The 17,806-nt window shown below is 48.1% G+C and overlaps 1 protein-coding gene across 1 annotated transcript; it reads right to left on the bottom strand.

Annotated features, from left to right (window-relative positions):
- Window positions 1–363: 363 nt before the first annotated feature.
- On the bottom strand, window positions 364–2,707 carry LOC149125074 (heterogeneous nuclear ribonucleoprotein A1-like). The gene has a single exon (XM_089302595.1). It carries the CDS (start codon window positions 1,960–1,962, stop codon window positions 1,210–1,212), a length of 753 nt encoding a protein of 250 aa, XP_089158721.1. The 5' UTR covers window positions 1,963–2,707; the 3' UTR covers window positions 364–1,209.
- Window positions 2,708–17,806: the final 15,099 nt, after the last annotated feature.

Here is a 17,806-nt window from a genome sequence, read left to right as displayed (position 1 = left end):
CATCTGTCCAACCAAATACTATGGTTCTTGAGATCAGCACCAGTCTCAAGTCTGTTTTCATCTGTAGGACTTATCACAGCTTCATACTCATAGTAGTTGGCCAAAAAATATTTGCTGAATGGATGGATAAAGTTGAAAACTCATGATAGTCTCCCTATTTCTTTTTTTTTTTTAAAGACACATTTATTCAGCGTCATGATCAGACTATTACATTTAGCAATCAACAGCATGGGTGCAAAAGAAAAAAAAAACTACATTAAAACCCTTTGTTGGAATGCTTTACACTTTCCACAGAACAGAAACTAAAATAACCTGTTATACAATTAGTCACAAATACAGTCCTCGAGTTTTTTTGCCCATACACATGAGTATTGTCTAAAACATGTCTTCTTTGTAGCAGCTAGGCCCTGCCACCACTGTGCTTGGCTGAGTTCACAAATCTGTTGTAACCTGTAGCTTCCCTGTCACTTCTCTGGCTCTCCTCTCCTGCTAAGCTTTGTTTCCTGGCAGTTATTAAAACCTTCTGCCACTGCCATAGCTGCTGCTGCTGCTAGAACCACCATAGCCACCTTGATTTCGTGGTTTGGCAAAATATTGGCCGCCACCACCATAGGGGCCAGAGCTTCTGCCTCCAAAATTTCCTCCCTTCATGGGTCCAAAATTTGAAGATTGATTGTTGTAATTGCCAAAATCATTGTAGCCTCCGCTGCCTCCAAAATTGCTTCCGTCATTACCAAATCCATTGTAACCATCCCTGTCGCTCCCCGTCTTCGTGGAGGAACGACACAGGATTCTGCGTTGTTCTTTCGTCTGCTCGGCCCTCCCCGGGTTTGCTGCTGGTTCTTCCCGGGTTGGCTGCTGACCCTTCCACCTCCGTGGAAGGGCGATTCCCCCTGCCACATTCCCCACTTCCGCGGGGGAGCGGCACACCACCGGCCGGCTCTCTCGGGGGCTGCACAGGTGTTCCTTCAGATAGATGTTCCCCTTAGATGTTCCTGGTGCATGTTGTCTCTCTCCTCCTTTATAGTCCTCTTCCACCAATCCCAACTCGGCTGCCCACACGCCGAGTACGCTGCTCTCCTCCAATCAGGAGCAGGTCCTACAGTTTATTGGTTGAACTGGAGGCAGCTGTGTAGAAGCTGTTTTCTCCTCTCCCAGCGCCATATTGTGGGAGAGCAGATGCATAGAATAAGTCTTAATTCCAGTAACTTAGTCTAGTCCGGGTTGCTCCCCACACATCCCCACTGCCACCATAACCACCTCCATCACGGCTGCCGCCGAAGCCACCACGACCACTGAAGTTTCCTCCAAGACCAAAGTTGTCATTCCACCAAAACCACCTCCACGACCACCACCAAAGTTTCCAGAACCACTTCGACCTCTGGGGGTGGACGAAGCGCTGGCCATCTCCTGCTTCGACAGGGCCTTCCTCACTTCACAGTTGTAGCCGTTCACAGTGTGGTATTTCTGAATGACAATCTTATCCACGGAGTCATGGTCGTCGAAGGTCACAAAAGCAAAGCCCCTCTTCTTGCCACTGCCTCGCTCAGTCATGATCTCAATCACCTCGATTTTCCCGTACTGCTCAAAGTAATCTCGGAGGTGACACTCTTCAGTGTCTTCTTTAATGCCACCCACGAAGATCTTTTTCACAGTGAGGTGGGCACCTGGTCTTTGGGAATCTTCTCTCGACACAGCCCTCTTTGGTTCCACAACTCTTCCATCCACTTTGTGTGGCCTTGCGTTCATGGCCGCATCCACCTCCTCCACGGTGTCGTAGGTGACAAACCCAAAGCCCCTGGAGCGCTTGGTGTTCGGGTCTCTCATTACCACGCAGTCCATGAGCGTGCCCCATTGTTCAAAATGGCTCCTCAGGCTCTCATCGGTCGTCTCAAAGCTCAGCCCTCCAATGAAGAGCTTCCGCAGCTGCTCGGGCTCCTTGGGCGACTCTGACTTCGACATGACGGCGGTGGGAAGAGAGAACTCGACGATGCTTCCTTGGCGGCGTCCGCAGGCAGAAAGGAGTAAGCCAACGAACGTATCCCCTCCCTATTTCTTTAGGTTGTTTTGGTTGTCCTCATTTTCACACCTTACAGTTGGCTTTATTAAGAGCATATTACTTTTCATTTCCCTGATTAGTAGAAACTAGATTTCATTTCTCTGATTAGTAGAAACTACTTTTTAATTTTTATTTAGCAGGTTTTTTTTTTCTCCTTAAGTCAGTGGAATTTTTTTTTAAGATTTATTAACTTGCATGGTAGTTAGAGAGAGAGAGAGGGAGAGACAGAAAGAGAAGGAGATCTTCCAACTGCTGATTCACACCCCAAATGGCCACAATGACTGGGACTAGGCTAGGCTGAAGCCAGAAGCTTCATCCAGGTCTCCCACATGGGTGGCAGGGACCCAAGCACTTGGGCCATCTCCCACTGCTTTCCCAGGCGCGTTAGCAGGGAGCTGGATCGGAAGTGGAGCAGCTGGGACTCTCAACTGTCAAACTCATGGGATGCCAGCATTGCAGGTAGTGGTTTAAACCACTGCACCACAACAACGGCCCTGGCTTAGCAGTTTTTTCTATGCATGTTTATGCATCTATACACGATTTTTTTTCCTGTTTTATTGCTTGCACATATATTTTGCTAAAAGTTTTCTATGCTGATTTTTACACTTAAAAATTATAATTAACATTTCCTCCACGCCTTAAGACATTTCCTGAGTATATTATGGTCCATCAAAATAAATACACCATAACTTATCTATTAATTAGGTTTCCTTTCAAGTTACAGCACCAGCTCAAAGAAGAAGAGGGAATATTTACTATAAAGTGAGCTAATTCTAACATAAATTAGCATAATCCCAAGTATGGAGTTGTAAGCACCAGAGTCAGAATGCTGACAAAGAGCTGTAAGGAGAGAGTATCTCTCGCCGGCACAAAAGGCTTCTTAAGGGAGATGGCATTTGATCTGGACATGAAGGAAATGAAACAATGATAATGACTTCAATGTTTTAAGACGTAAATACTTTAAAAATTTTATTTATTTATTTATTTGAAAGGCAGAGTGACGGGGAGGCGGGGGAGGTAGAGAGAGAGAAAGAGATCTTACATCTGCTGGTTCACCCCTAAAATGGCTGCAACAACCAGGTCTGGGCCAGGTCTGGGCCAGGTCAAAGCCAGGAGCCCAGTGCTCCAATGTGGGATGCTGGCAATGCAAATGGTGACTTGACCCACTGCACCACAGCACTGGCCCATAAGACTTAAATGTTTTAAGTGCTGACCATGTGCTACACTCCACTGATTGTTATACATGGATTGTTTCATTAACTCTTCGAAACTTTTGCTCTTAATCTTTTCACTCTACAGCTATGATGTAACATTTTCTTTTTCTTTCTTTCTTTTTTTTTTTTTTTTTTTTTTTGACTGGCAGAGTGGACTGGCAGAGTGGACAGTGTGGGTACAGGCCCCAAGCACTTGGGCCATCCTCCACTGCCCTCCCTGGCCACAGCAGAGAGCTGGACAGGAAGAGGAGCAACCGGGACAGAATCCGGCGCCCTGACCGGGACTAGAACCCGGTGTGCTGGCGCTGCAGGCAGAGGATTAGCCTATTGAGCCGCGGTGCCGGCATGATGTAACATTTTCTTTCTTTTTTTTTTTTTTTTTTTTTTTTTTTTTTTTTTTTGACAGGCAGAGTGGACAGTGAGAGAGAGAGACAGAGAAAAAGGTCTTCCTTTGCTGTTGGTTCACCCTCCACCCTGACTGGGACTAGAACCTGGTGTGCTGGTGCTGCAGGCAGAGGATTAGCCTATTGAGCCACGGCGCCGGCCATGATGTAACATTTTCAACATGCTTGTCATTTAAGTCATTTTCAGATATATTATATTCCAGCATAAGAATGAATCCTAATTTATTAATTAGACTCCTTTTAAGTTCAGAACCAAGTCAACCTAATAAAGCAAAATACATAAAATACACTCATAAGATAAAAATGGTAAGAATTTACTTTTTAAAAACTGTTTTATATATTTGAAAGTGAGAGAGAACTTCCATCCACTGGTTCACTCCCCAATTGTCCCCCAATAACCAAGGCTCAGCAAGACCCAAGCCAGAAGCCAAAAGCCAGGAGCCAGGAACTCAATCCAGGTCTCCCACATGGGTGGCAGGGACCCGAGTATTTCTGCTATCACCTGCTGCATTCCAAGACTCACATCAACAGAGAGCTGTAATTGGGAGCAGAGCTGGAACTCAAACCCAGGCACTCTGATACAGATGTGGGAATGCCAGCCCTTCTATTTTATTGTAATTTTTACTTATGTATAAGATATGCTCAGGGGCCGGCGCTGTGGTGAAGCAAGTAAAGCTGCCTCCTGCAACGTCGGCATCCCAATACGGGCGCTGGTTCGAGTCAAGGCCGCTCCACTTCTGATCCAGCTCCCTGTTAATGCACCTCAGAAAGCAGCGGAGGATGCCCCAAGTCCTTGGGCCTCTGCACCCACGTGAAGTCCTGGATGAAGGTCTGGCTCTCGGCTTCAGGCTGGCTCAGCCATGGAAGATTCTCTCCCTCTGTGCCTCTCTGCCTCTCCCTCTCTGTAACTCTTTCAAATAAATAAATCTTATTTTTTTAAAAAATGTTCATTCCCATGTCACAGATGAGAGGACGAGGCATAGAGTGATGACGTAAACTCGTGTTTTTACATGGGAAGAGGAGGAACGGAGGTGCAGAGTTGGGAGCAGAGGGAGGTGATTTACCAAAACAGCCTCACCAAAGGCATCACTAGCCACATGTGTCTACACAGTGTCGCAGTGAGTCTGCTCCTTGGGGTGCATTTCGTTAGGACTTTGCCAGATGGAGGAGACAGGAAATAACTACCTTTCACGGTGGCTCTTTAATGTGGTTCCGTAAACAGCCATCTGTGCTACCCATTGCAAGGCACTGAGGATTTCAAGTCATCTCTCGACTCTTCGGTGTGACAGTTTCTCCCGTAACGGCTCCTTAGTTGAAGATCAAAGGCCACCAGGCACTTTAACACAGAGCCTACTTTTAAGAAAGCATTTCTGCAAAGATGGATCATCTAGGCGACACCAGAGAAATACACATATGTACAAAGAAAAATTGTACCAAGTCTTAACTCGTTTCTGGGTCTTAAAATGGGATGTATAACAATAAGAGTGTTGATCAGACTAACGTGATGTGATGCGTCAGTTCTCTCCGCTACCTGCCCAAGACCAGGGCATGGTTCTGGACTTCATGGGAATCCCTCAACAGCTCTCCAGGTGCATTCTGGGCCGGCTTGCACCCTCACTCACAATGCATGTGAGAAAGCTCTCATTTCAGAGTTTCCTTGGCTCCCTCATTGCCTGCGCACGGAGCCACCAACTGGAGGCAGCAGCCCCAGGCTGTTGGAATGGCTGCAGTGAGTTTGTCTTTGAAGTCTTCGCCTGCAGTAATCTCTCATTGCACCCGGCGGGCTGTAAGCAAGCCCGTTGCATGCAGCTGTCACCATTTAAGCCGGCAGGCGTTTGAAGATGTGCCGCCCCCTACCCCTGTGAGGGAAGCCAGAGCACAACAGTGTGGTGTTCCCACGAAGACAGTCGAGAGCGCATGATAAGGGTGTGGGTCTGCACCTTCCCCCCAACCTCCACCCAACACGGGGTTGGGGGGGAGCAGGGAGGTGACTCAGGTGGGGTTACCTCTTCTTTGCCAATGTTGAACACAGATAGCTGGAACTGCCACAGTTTATGGTGCTTGGTGGCAAAATAGTCTGCTTAGGGACCCAGTGATGGCAGTGGGGAGGCAGAAGGAGGGCAGATGGGTCTCGGGGTTTCTGGGGCTTGTCACACGGCCCTCTTCCATGCAGCGTTTCTCACCTCTTCCCCTCAGCGTTGCGCGCAGGCTTGAGGCCCCAGGCCTCCCACTGCTGTTGACCACATGTCCTCCAGGCCTGCTGAGACAATGCGGCATCTGCCAAGGCAGTGAGCATGGGCTGTGGTTTGTGATTTCCTCACCGCGTCTTTATCGCTTGACAAGCCGTTGGCTTGTTTTACCCCTGGCGTGTGAGCTGGGACACATTTTTGCCACCTCTTTTGTCTCCACTGCCAGGCCTCGTGTCTTAAAAACAGAAGGCAGTCTCTTAAAAGAAAGCAGCTGCCCGAGAAAGGGTACCATGTCTGCTCAGACCTCCCAAACTCCAGGCGAAGGCATCTTCCCTCCGCGTGGATTTCTCTGTGGCTGCAAATGCCACACATGGAGACCTGGCGCTGGGCTCTGCAGAGCAGAAGACGAGGAGGCAGGCGGGCAAGGCCCGGTGCTGCAGTGGCCACTTGTGCCTGCCCCACCAGCTGTCCTGCCTGGTGAACTGCCCTCCCGGCCCCGTTTCCCCAGGGGATCTAAGCGACCAAGAGCAAATTGCTCACTTCACAAACAAAAACACAGGCAGTAGGAGAGCCTGTATAAGCTGAGTCGCAAATTGCTGTCAGCCCCAGGTGGGAGGTTGGCAGGCAGCCGTGGAGTCTCAGCCTCAGGTTCCTTGCCCCGGAGGGAAGGGAAGAGAGGCGCCCGGCCCGGCCAGCCCGTTACTCACTCACGCTGCAAGGACAGTGCAGGAATTCCTGGTATGAGCCTGGCCGCCTCTGCATCTGCAGACACCATGTGGCCGGCCCCTTGGTGGCCCGGGAGATTACATAAAGGGCTGGAAAGCTCAGCGTCTTTGTGGAGGATAAACATCTGCCCTCTGCCACCAAAGCAGTAGCAATTGTGGTTCCGGGGTGGGAGACTGCAAAACAGAAATAGGCCCGCGTGGTTGGCATTGCATTGCTGCCAACCAGATACATCGGGTTTGTGGATCACCCAGGCGGGCTTTCTCCCCGCCCTGCTCTGGCAGAATGCATGAAAAGGCAGCAAAATTCCAACTGGACGATTTTTTCTGTTGGTAAGCACTTTATATAGGAAAAGCGTGGTTCCAGACACCACTCAGACTGCTGACCAGAGTGAAGTTTTGGGCCTGTCCGTGGCTTTGCCCTCTTGGAGAGAAGTCTGCAGGAATCAGAAGTTGGCCAGCAGGCCCCTGGACGCCCCATTCCTTTCAGCCTAAGCAATAGTGAGGCCAAGAGCAGGGCAGATCCTTCCTCACTTAGCCCTTTTGGTCCTCGAGGGCTCCTGGGTCTTATCTTACATCTCTAGGCAGCCTGAGGCACTGGTAGGACCCTCCTGCCACCAAGTGTCACAGTGGTGGTGAAAATAGCCCTGAGAGTGAAGACGTTCTTTGAGGATGAGGCAGGTCCAGGATGGATCATTGTCTGATCCCAGTGACCCCAACCTTCATATAAAAGGTTGAGGTGGCCACAAGGTCATTTTTTGGGGGAAACAACAAGAAGATTGTGTCATGCTCAAGACTCATATGCTTTGTTGATGTGGCAAAACCCAGTCACAGAGGGATCAGGGCACACGCCAATGGGCTCTGAATTTACCCCCTTGACTTTCATGAGCGGTGTTGGAACTGGGCCAGGAGAGCTCACACTGGGGAAAATATGGGTTTGAGTTCTATACATGGATTATTACTTGAAAGGTGGAGAGAGGGAGCAGGAGAGAAGTAGGGAGAGGGAAGCAGAGGGAAGGGGAGGAATCTCCCAACCACTGGTTCATTCCCCAAATGCCCACGAATGCCAGGGCTAGGCCCGGCTGAAGCTGGGAGCTCGGAACTCAATCTAGGTCTCCAACTGGAGGGCAGGGACCCAAGTACTTGAGCCATCACCTGTTGCCTGCCAGGGTCTGCATTAGCAGGCAGCTGGAATCAGGAGTGGGGCCAGAACTTGAACCCAAGGAATCTAATGTGGGGTGCAGACATTCCAAGTAACACCTTACCTGCTTTGCCAAATGCTCGCCCCGGGTTTGAATTCTAGAGTCACTACTTAAAACGGATATGACTTTCACTTTCTGAGACACAGCTGTCTGATCTCTAAAATCGGAACAATCATCTGTCATGATGGGCTGGTGAGTAAGACAATTAGATAAAGTTGGGAAGGTGTCTAACACCATGCTGGGCATATAACAAGCACTCAGCAAACGTAATCTCCTTTTTCTCTCCTATTATCCCATGTGGAAGACCATTTAGGAAAAGGCAATGACACATCCTTTTTAATTAGTTATTTGCGACATAAATCTGAAGGTCAAGCTGAAGTCTGAGAGGAAAAGATTGGGTGACAGGCCTCAAGCCTCCGCCCACCCAAAACCTTCCAGGCCTGACACCCAGCACGCACACTGGAAGCAGGGAGCACACAAGCAAATCAGGACTGCCTTGCTGGCAGGTGGTTTCCATTAAGCACAGTTGGCTGTATAATTTGGGGAAGGTTCAGGGCAGGCTATCCAGTCCTCCGGTGGGGAAAGAGAGTGGAAATAGGGTAAGGGGTGGGCCAGAAGCTGCCCCTGGGGACAGGAGGTGTGAACTAGAACTCATTCATAGGAGGAAAAGGACAGGAACCTAATTATTGAGGAATTTGAAATCCACCAAGTCAGAGCAATTCTGACCGCATTAATGATCTAGGGCTCCCAAATTAAAACACACACACACACACCCTAGGAACTAAGGATGCTGTGGCATTACCATGATACACAGAAAAAGAAATGAAGTGTTTTTTTTTTTTTAAACTCAGTACAAGTCAAGAGTGTGATGTGGCTACCCATCCCAGAAGTCTGGTGTCTTGACCTAGAAAGAGAGGGCCAGAGCCTAATACTGCTTAGTTAGGCAGTGCAGAGACAACTGAACACGTCCGCTATGAGAAGTGGGAGTGGAGAAGGGACGGGAAGCTCAACTACCTGGAAAAATGCTGAAGCAGTGGGGAAGGTTTAGCCTAAGCAAGAACAACAAAGTCAGTAAGAGTATGTAATAATTACCTCCAAATAGGTGAAAGACAGTGTGTCCATCAGAGCTCATGGTTGCTGACACCTGACTGAGTGACTTGTAGGATCATCCCGAAGACCAGAGACCCTGATGGAGAGATCACATCCAACATGGCCAGCAGCAGAGCCAAAGGTGTTCCTGGCACCATCTCCGCCACACTTTTGTGGCCCTTTTTGCTTCCTTTAGTCTTGGACTGTGTCTCTCCCATCCACATGTTCCAACTGGCTGTATGCCAAGGACTGACTCTGCCTGGCAGCGAGCAGAGGGAATGGCCAGTCCCTCCGGCTTCTGTAGTAAGAAGAGGCCCCTGCCTCCCAGTGAGATGCCTGCAACTGGGGACAGTTCCTAAAGAATAAGAGGGTTGGGGTTTTGGGCGGATGTGAGGAGACAAAAAGAAGGGAGCAGAGCGCCATGACTTAGGCAAGCCCCTAAGAGGTAGGGCACAGATGGAAGGACACACACAGGTGGTGAGTGCCCCGCTCCTGGCGGAATGCAGGAACGGACTGGTGGCCACTTGGTGGAAGTTGGCCTCTATAGCGATGTTTCTAGCAATACATCATCCAGTACTAAACCAGAGCATTCGGCTCTAAATTACTCTATCTAAACTGCAACAGGGAGAATTCTCTTAAACTCTCCTGTGGATTTTGACATCTCTACTCTTATACCTTGGATCTTGAAACAACCCACAAGTGATTAGATACAAGTGTGGAAAAAACTATGACTCCCTCCACATTTCCTTACTGATTTAGAGGGTGGAGGAGTAGGGGGAGTGACTGGTGAGCATGTGTTTTCTCCTTCCCCTTAGTCAGGCATAGGCAGGTTGCGGGTGGGGGAAGTTTCTGAGTACAAAATAGGTCCCTAAAATCGTCAGTGGACTGGTGGTTGGAAGTGGGCTGGAAGTCAAGGACAGGAACAGGCCAGGCTTCCAGCACGGCCGACGCCCAGGCCGGCCACCCTCTTGCTTCCCTCGGACCATCCCAGAGGAAGGAGCTGGCAGCTGATGGCACCTGAAGCCCAGGGAGTGACACTTGGGGTCACTGATGTTTGGCCATTCCTCTGCCCAGTGCCTTTGCTCTCTGTGCTTGGGTCAGTCTCTCCTCTGTTGCCCATAAATATTTACAGTTCCTCCGTGCCCTTGCAAATTGGATTAACCTTAGAATATTTCTGGGACAGAGACACTCCTGTCCAATCCTAGTCCTGAGGAATAAGCAGAATCATTTTCTTTCTTTCTTCTTCTTCTTTTTTTTAACATTAAGTGAGCTCAAGGAAGGCAGGGTGGGGAGTGAGGGTGGGAGATGGGGGTCAGAGATAAGAGAGAAAGAGGAAGAACTACTAAGATGTTTTAAACCTTGAACAAATGTCAAAGGAGATTTGTGCTTGAATTTTGGGGAGGAAACGAGGCAAACAGGGCTTGCTGAAGGTTAGTATCAGTGTTCAGGTCAGGGGCACTGATAGTACCACCATCCCAATCCTGGAGAATGATGTCAATGACCTTACACCTTCAACCCCAGGTGAGGGAACGCAGGAGATACCTGGCAGCCCTTATGTTGTCCTGGAAGTGAAACCACTGATAAAGAAGTTTCGGGAGCAAAGTTATTAGTGGGATAATTACCATAATCGTTCAGGTTTTATTTGCATTCATACAGTATCTTTAGGAAAGGAATTTGAAAGCAGTTAAACTGCCAGGCGCTGCTTCCTTGCAAAATTTGAACTGCCTGAGGTCCCTATCTTTTCAGATATTTACCATTTTCTGTTAAGAAATGCCTGGCCTGCAATGTTGACTGTTAAGGAAATTTATCTTTTCCTTCAGTCTTCACAGGAATGGAGGCGATTAGCCACGGAGCCCTTCTGTGTCTGGCACGAGGAATCAGCCGCCCAGCTACGCAGAGGCCATTTGAATGGAAGTGTAGAATAATCTTCCGAAGGGCGAGCCGGCTTACAGAAGTGGCAGCAGCTCATTGTGCTCAGCTAAAGGCACTGGAGCCTCTGGCTGGCCACGGGGAGGTGTGGTGTTAAGGACAAGGCCGCCAATGACAACAGTGGCTGGAGGGGCTCACCTCCGTCTACAGGACCCTTTGTAATTACTATTCCCTAGAAAATCCTAATTAAGGAAACTGAATATCTGAGAATTTTAAAATATTTTTGTTTCATTAGAAGCACAAAACATGTAAACCTTTTCAATTCAAATTTAATGGGGAATTCTAACTCATAAAAAAAATACCCAAAATTTATGTAGCACTTTCCATGTGCCAGGTTTTGTATGTATCGGTGTATATGTCTCCTTAACCCTGTAAAGAAGTATTGCTAGTGTCTCTATTCACAGGTGATAAGACTGGTGTACAGAGAAATAAAGTAACCGGCCTAAGATAACACAGCTGTTAACTCAAAAGGCAATGATTTGAACCCAAGCAGTCAGGTTCTGGACACCGGGGGCCAGAGGACTCTGAGCCCTGGCTGTGTGGCCTTGCCTACTCCTTGTTTGCTCTGTAAAGTAGCCTGGGCTTCAGGAAACACAGCTGAAAAAGCTAAAGTGGAAACTGAGGTACACAGAGGTAAAGCAACTTCCCTAAATCTCACCATTAGCAAAAGAAAAAGAAGTCATTCACATCTTTTGCCTCGGGTTAAAAACGCACCTGATTCTCTTCTCTCTATGGGCAGATTCTGAATGTTTCCCATGTGGGGTTTCTGGGCATGCGCTGGGCATCTAACAGAGAGCACAGTTTTGGAGATGCCCTTGTCTTCTTCATGGTGAGCTAAAACATTTAACCATTTTAAACTCTGTGCTTTACTTCCTATGTGTATAGTTAGCACACGGAGCTTCTTTTACAGAAGCATATGGAAGGTTTTCAAGAATTGATAGCATCTCTTTCTGAACATTAACTCACTGGGCAATGGTTTGTTACTATGGGTGAAAACTCCAACACGGTTTTGTTGTTGTTGTTGTTGTTGTTTTTTGACAGGTAGAGTTACAGACAGTGAGAGAGAGAGACAGAGAGAAAGGTCTTCCTTCCGTTGGTTCACTCCCCAAATGGCTGCAACAGCTGGTGCTGAGCCGATCTGAAGCCAGGAGCCAGGTGCTTCTTCCTGGTCTCCCACACTGGTGCAGGGGCCCAAGCACCTGGGCCATCCTGCATTGCCCTCTCAGGCCATAGTAGAGAGCTGGACTGGAAGAGGAGCAACCAGGACTAGAACCGGTGCCCATATGGGATGCCGGTGCCACAGGCGGAGGATTAACCAAGTGAGCCACAGCGCTGGCTTCAGAAAACTCCAACACTTTAACATTTTCACATTTACTTCCAGAGCTTATGGATGATAGCAACTTTAGTAATTTAAATGTGGTGATTAATAATAATATATTTGTATATGAATTACTATATATGTATATATAACTATAAAATCATTCAACAAACACTTATTGAACCATCTTATGTTACTTTGAAAGCATTTAGTTGCAAATAACTAAAAACTTAGCTCATGCTGGCTGAAACAATAAAGAAAGTTTGTTATATAACCAAAAAAAATCCAGAGTTATTTCAAGCTTCAGGAATGGTCTGTTCAGGGTTCTATTTCTTTCTGTTTCCCTTAGCCCTGGCTCCCCTCTGGGTTCTATATTTATTCATTTATTCATTTATTTGCTAGCAGAAAATTGGGTGTCTTGCTTTGAGGCTCATATTTGCACCCATTGTATTCACAGTGAGAAAGAATTTCTCTCGTAACCCACAAAAAATGGGTCTGGGCTTCACTTCTATTGGATCAAATTAGGTCACATGCCTTCACTAAGCCAGTCACTGTAGGAGGAAAAGCGAGCTTTATCTGGATTGGCTTAGGCTATATAGGGTCCACCTTTGGAGTTGGCAGAGAGGTGGATAAATTCATAGAAACTGCACAGCTTCTCCCCAAGGGAGGAGAGGTAGAATAGGCACCTGCCATGTGCCCCAAATGCTGTGCTAGGCTTTGAGGTCACCAGAGAACAATCCAGACTAGTCAAACACCCATATGTGATCTTTAACGCACGCACGGCACCACTTTGAAGAGAACAAAACTCTGAACCGTTGTTCCGAGATTTCTGGGATGACTTCCTCCTAGCCCACAGTGTGCAGTGAAGGAGTTGCTTCGAGAGGCAGAGGCAGGGGCTGGTGTTGTGGCGTGGAGGGGTAAAGCCACTGCAGGCGACACAGGTATTCCATATGGACACCGGTTCATGTCCCAGCTGCTCCACTTCCGATCCAGCTCCCTGCTAACAGCCTGGGAAAATCCACATGCCAGACCTGAATGAAGCACCTAGCTCCTGACTTGGGCCTGGCTCAGCTGTGGCCATTGCAGGCATCTGGGGGAGTGAACCTGTGGATGGAAGTCTCTCCCTCTCTGTAATTCTTTCAAAAAAAAAAAAAAAAGGCAGGGGCAACTTGCTCATTTATACTCCTAGAACATAAATCTGATCTTTGTCTTATTCATGGTCTTAAGCAAAGACTGATATAAAAGCCTATGAAGTTTGATGGTGGGGTGATGATATCAAATCTTCAGTGAGGCTCAGAGAATTCAGCCCCTTTAGTCCTTCATCACTACTGCTGCTGTGACTACTGGTGAGACACACAAGAGAACGGTTTCTCGTTTTAAGATTCGTGGTCAGTTTTGAGAGAATTGTAAAGCTGTGAAAAATTAGGTGTTGAGGTTGACAAAGAAAAAAGAATAAAAGTTATGCCATGCACACTTTATTAAATGTAGTTGAGAAGCAATTGTACATTCATGTCATGGAATCATTATAAATGAGGTAATTTGCTATAATATTTCGCTAGTACGAAGGGACATGAGAGTGGATCTCAGTTGATTCCATGAAGGAGAAATCTATTCAGAGAGGAACAAGCTACCTTTGCCTGGCAAGTGTCAGTTCTCAGTCCCCCTGGTTAGTGGAATTATGGATGCCCTCAAAGGCATGAAAGGAGAGCATCCTACCCCGCTAAGTGCGCTTCCGTGTTAAGCTAGAAATTCTGTGTTAACAACCAAATGCAGAGCAACTATATTTAAATTTCAGAACGTTACAATTAGGTGTCTTTGAATAAAGAAGATGAAGAAGAAGAAAAAGAAATCAAGGGCTACTAAGTAGAGCTTTTAAAGTCCTCCTAGGTGCTATTGCAAAGCAAATATGTCACCACCATCCCAAGGAAAGTCGAGTGAATCCTCTAGTCTCTACAGGAGTTGTGCTTGGAATAGGAACTAGGAATTTTGTTTAGGGGTTTTCAGGTGTGATGTTTTTAAACTTTTTGCGCAAACAGTGCTTTCAGTGCAATTGCTTCTGAGCAGGGCAGTGGGCGATGCCAAAGTTAGGTTAACAGATCAACCATAGAGAATTCAATAGGATCCTGCGCGAGGCGAGAGCGAGTCTGTGGCTTTGCCGCGTGGTTGTGCGGCTCTCCCCGAGATGCTTTGCCCGTCTTGCAGAGGTTTGTGGTGTAAGTGGAGGCTGGAAGCTGAGTGTGGCTCTCCGGCAGGCTCAGCCAGCTTGGCAGGCGCTCAGCCCTGGGAAGTCCACCGTCGCTTTACAAAAAGCAGGTGGGCGAGAGAGCGCAACACTGCAGGGCAGATTGCAGCTGGGAGAGCTGGAATTCCCCTCGGCAGGGCGGGCTCCGCTTTGAAACTAAACTCATCATGAAAATAGGAGGGTTTCTGAAGCCCAACACAGCCCTTGATTGGGTTCAAATTAACTCTTTGTACTCATCTTTCATTCATCCTTTAGGAGAATGTCGCTGCTTTTTCCAGAGAGGTAACACAAATAGTCCTTGACGTCTTTTCAAGGAGGAGAGCGCGGGAGCACTTAGGCCACTGCATCTGCTTCCCATTCCCCCTGCGCCCTGCGCCTCTGAAGCGGGGCGGGGAGGGACCCTCGCTGCAATTCAGGACTGAGCAAGAGGACGCTGCTTTGTCCTGCAAGCAGGGCCTGCGGGAGGCCGAGGGGACGTCCTGTGGCTCTTCCCTGTCTCCCGGGCTCTGCCTCTGCCTCTGCCCCTGGCCTGCCTCTCTCTCTCTCTCTCTCTCTCTCTTTCTCTTTCTCTGCCGCTCTCGGTGATGAGCATTCAGCCGTCCCTTGGGGGAAGTAGCTGCTAACACCGTTTCTCTGCGGGGTGGCTCTACTTCTGTGTCTCTTAAAAGCGTCGTGTGTCCGCGAGTCCCATCAACAATGCAACGCGCAGCGTGCTGGCCCCGGGGACACCTTTCTGGCGACTTGAGTGCAGTCTCCTAATCCCCTTCTCCAGGAACCCAGAGCCAGGCGCTGTGGTCCATTCGCTCTTGCCCCTCAAGCACTTTGATCTCAGCCTTCATTACAGCTCATTTCAGCATTAAGGATGATCTGAATTCATGAGCTCTTCCCGTCCTAATAAGTGCCATTCATCGTCATCCTTGGAGCGACCGCAGCTCACGGGAAACCGGTTCAAACCACACGCGGAAGAATAATGGGCGAGCTTCAAACACGAGTGAAAATGGGCTTTTTATTAGCCACATGAACCTTTGAATGAAATGCTTCATTAAACACAGGAGTCTCGTTTTCAGGGTGCAGTTAAACTCACCAATTGCCACTCTCAGATTAGTAAATGCGATTATTTCTTTTCTTTTTCTTTCTTTTTTTTTTTTTTCCAGGTGGAAATGCTGAGTTGGAGAAGAGATTGGAAATGCCCTCTGCATCCGATGCAGGGCTGGAGTTAATGTGGGGTTTACTTGGCTTAGTAAATTTTGAAAACCATAGGTGCTTTTCTGTGTCTTGTAGTCTGGAGTGGAGTGTGCCACTCCTTACAAGAAAGATTACATCTAAGGCTGACAGAAACCAGCACGAAGCCAGGTGGTGGAGGAAAGCACACAGCCCGGCAGCAGAAGCCACCACCTAACCCATGAGCAGCCCGCGCTCTGTTACCTTTGCTCTGGCCTTAAACTGGTGCTATAGCACAGAGGAGACCACAGAAGTCTCCATGCCTCCCGAAGAGAGCGCGTCCCTAACACAGCGAGCAGTGTGCACCGCCGTGGTCCAGCCACGAGCGTGATGGCACATTTTAATTCAGCACTCAGGAGCAGCATTCAACAACTTTGCAAAAATAAAGGGGAAGACCGGTCAAAGTGCTTCTGACTATTGCTCTGTTGGTTCTCTTTCTCCGCACACCCAAACTTCCCAACCCTTCCCTGCCTCTCACCTTACCCTCAACCCAGCTCTTAATGGTCCCTCACTCCATTTGCAGGAGCTGAAAGGTGTCTGGGGGACCACCCGTGGGCCGAGCCTTCCTGCTTTCCAGGAAGAGGGGGCTGTGTGGGAGTAAGCCAGATGTTAGGTGACAGAGCCTTTGTGGATGCACCTGGTTGCATAGGGACCTCAGGTTTCAGCAGGGAAGAAGGACAGCCTCTTCCCACGGGGTCCACGTGATTGGAAATGGCTATGCCCTTGCCTCCCATCGGGGCCACTCCGGTCACCAACACCCACAACAGGGCTGACTTTAACATTAATGGCAGGAAGAAGATCTTCAAGATCCCCCTCCCTGAGCCTTTCAATTAAGACAGCTGATTAGATCTTAGATTTCCTTACCACATAAAAAAGACTAAGGATTCACTAATGTGAGCAAGGCTTTCCCCCTTTGAGCCAGCCCGATGTTTTTAATTTTGCTGTGCTGAATAACCAAGTACGCGCCCTGCGTTACCAAGCACCCTGGCTACCAAGTACGCAGGACGCGCGGATGTGGGAGCAGAGCAGAGCCCACGGCCAGCACCTTCTACCTGCCCTTCTCCAAGATCAGACCCGCAAAATCGCAGGACATGCACCTGCGTTGTTTCTGCCCGTGAAGTTGTTTCAAAGTGCTCACAGGCAGTGCTCCGCGGATGGAGCCGTCACCTCTCCAGGGCTGGCTCTCACTTCCTGCCGCAGGGACCCAAGCAGGTAGTTGGATCAAGATTACCCATCTTTGTCCTTCTATCAGTCAAGGTGCAAACCGTTTCCTGTCTTACAACCGGTGTAAAGAAAGGGTATCTAGACATCTGGGCATCTTTGCTGACAAATCATTGGGACAGTTATTTCTCTTTCTCTCTGTGTAAGTCTGCTGAGACTGCTGGCTTGGACATTTTCTGGCTAAATTCATGTCCCTTCAGTCCTGGGAGAGCAGTTTTCTTAGAATCAGGTTTGTCACTGGGGCCAAATATTAGACCACTATCACAAACCATGAGCAAGTGAATTTGAGTGATGCTGAATAGCAAGTCAATGTTAATAATCAAATTTTTAAAAAGATTTATTTATTTGAAAGGGAGAAAGAGAGAGAGAGAGAGAGATCTTTCATCTGCTGCTTCACTCTCCCAAATGACAGCAAGAGCCAGGGTTAGGAATTCCATCCAGGTCTCTCAAGTGGGTGGCAGGAATTCAAGTACTTGGGCCATCATCATTTGCTTCTGATGAGAACTAGCAGGGAGTTGGATTGGAAGTGAAATAGCTGGGAATCAAACCAGCACTCTCATATGGGTTATGGTGTCCTCTGAGCTACAAGGCCTGCCCGAATAATCTAGTTTTCAAACAGTCACTTCAAGTCCTAAACATTTTAGTTTGATTCCACACAGTTTATACTTATAATTATCAGAATACTTGCAATTTTGCTATGTAGACCTGGAATGCTACATTTGAAAAATTAATCATTCAAGTTGGCCACAGTGGGCTTGAGAATAGTTTAGGAGGGATAGGACCAACACATCCAGGTCTTTATAACACATGATGTTGTAAGTGAACTATATGGAATTAGAAAGACAGTATTTTGGTGGCTGGCACTGTGGCAGAATGGGTTAAGCCTTGGCCTGCGGCACCAGCATCCCATATGGACACTGGTTTGTGTTATGGCTGCTCCTCTTCCAATCCAGCTCCCTGCTGGTGCTCCTAGGAGGGTAGTGGAAGATGACAGGG

Source organism: Oryctolagus cuniculus, chromosome 8 (genome assembly GCF_051225735.1).
Source record: "Oryctolagus cuniculus isolate XC-2025 breed Fujian yellow rabbit chromosome 8, ASM5122573v1, whole genome shotgun sequence".
In the NCBI taxonomy this organism is placed as follows: Eukaryota; Metazoa; Chordata; class Mammalia; order Lagomorpha; family Leporidae; genus Oryctolagus; species Oryctolagus cuniculus.
This window is presented reverse-complemented; position numbering and strand designations above follow the sequence as displayed.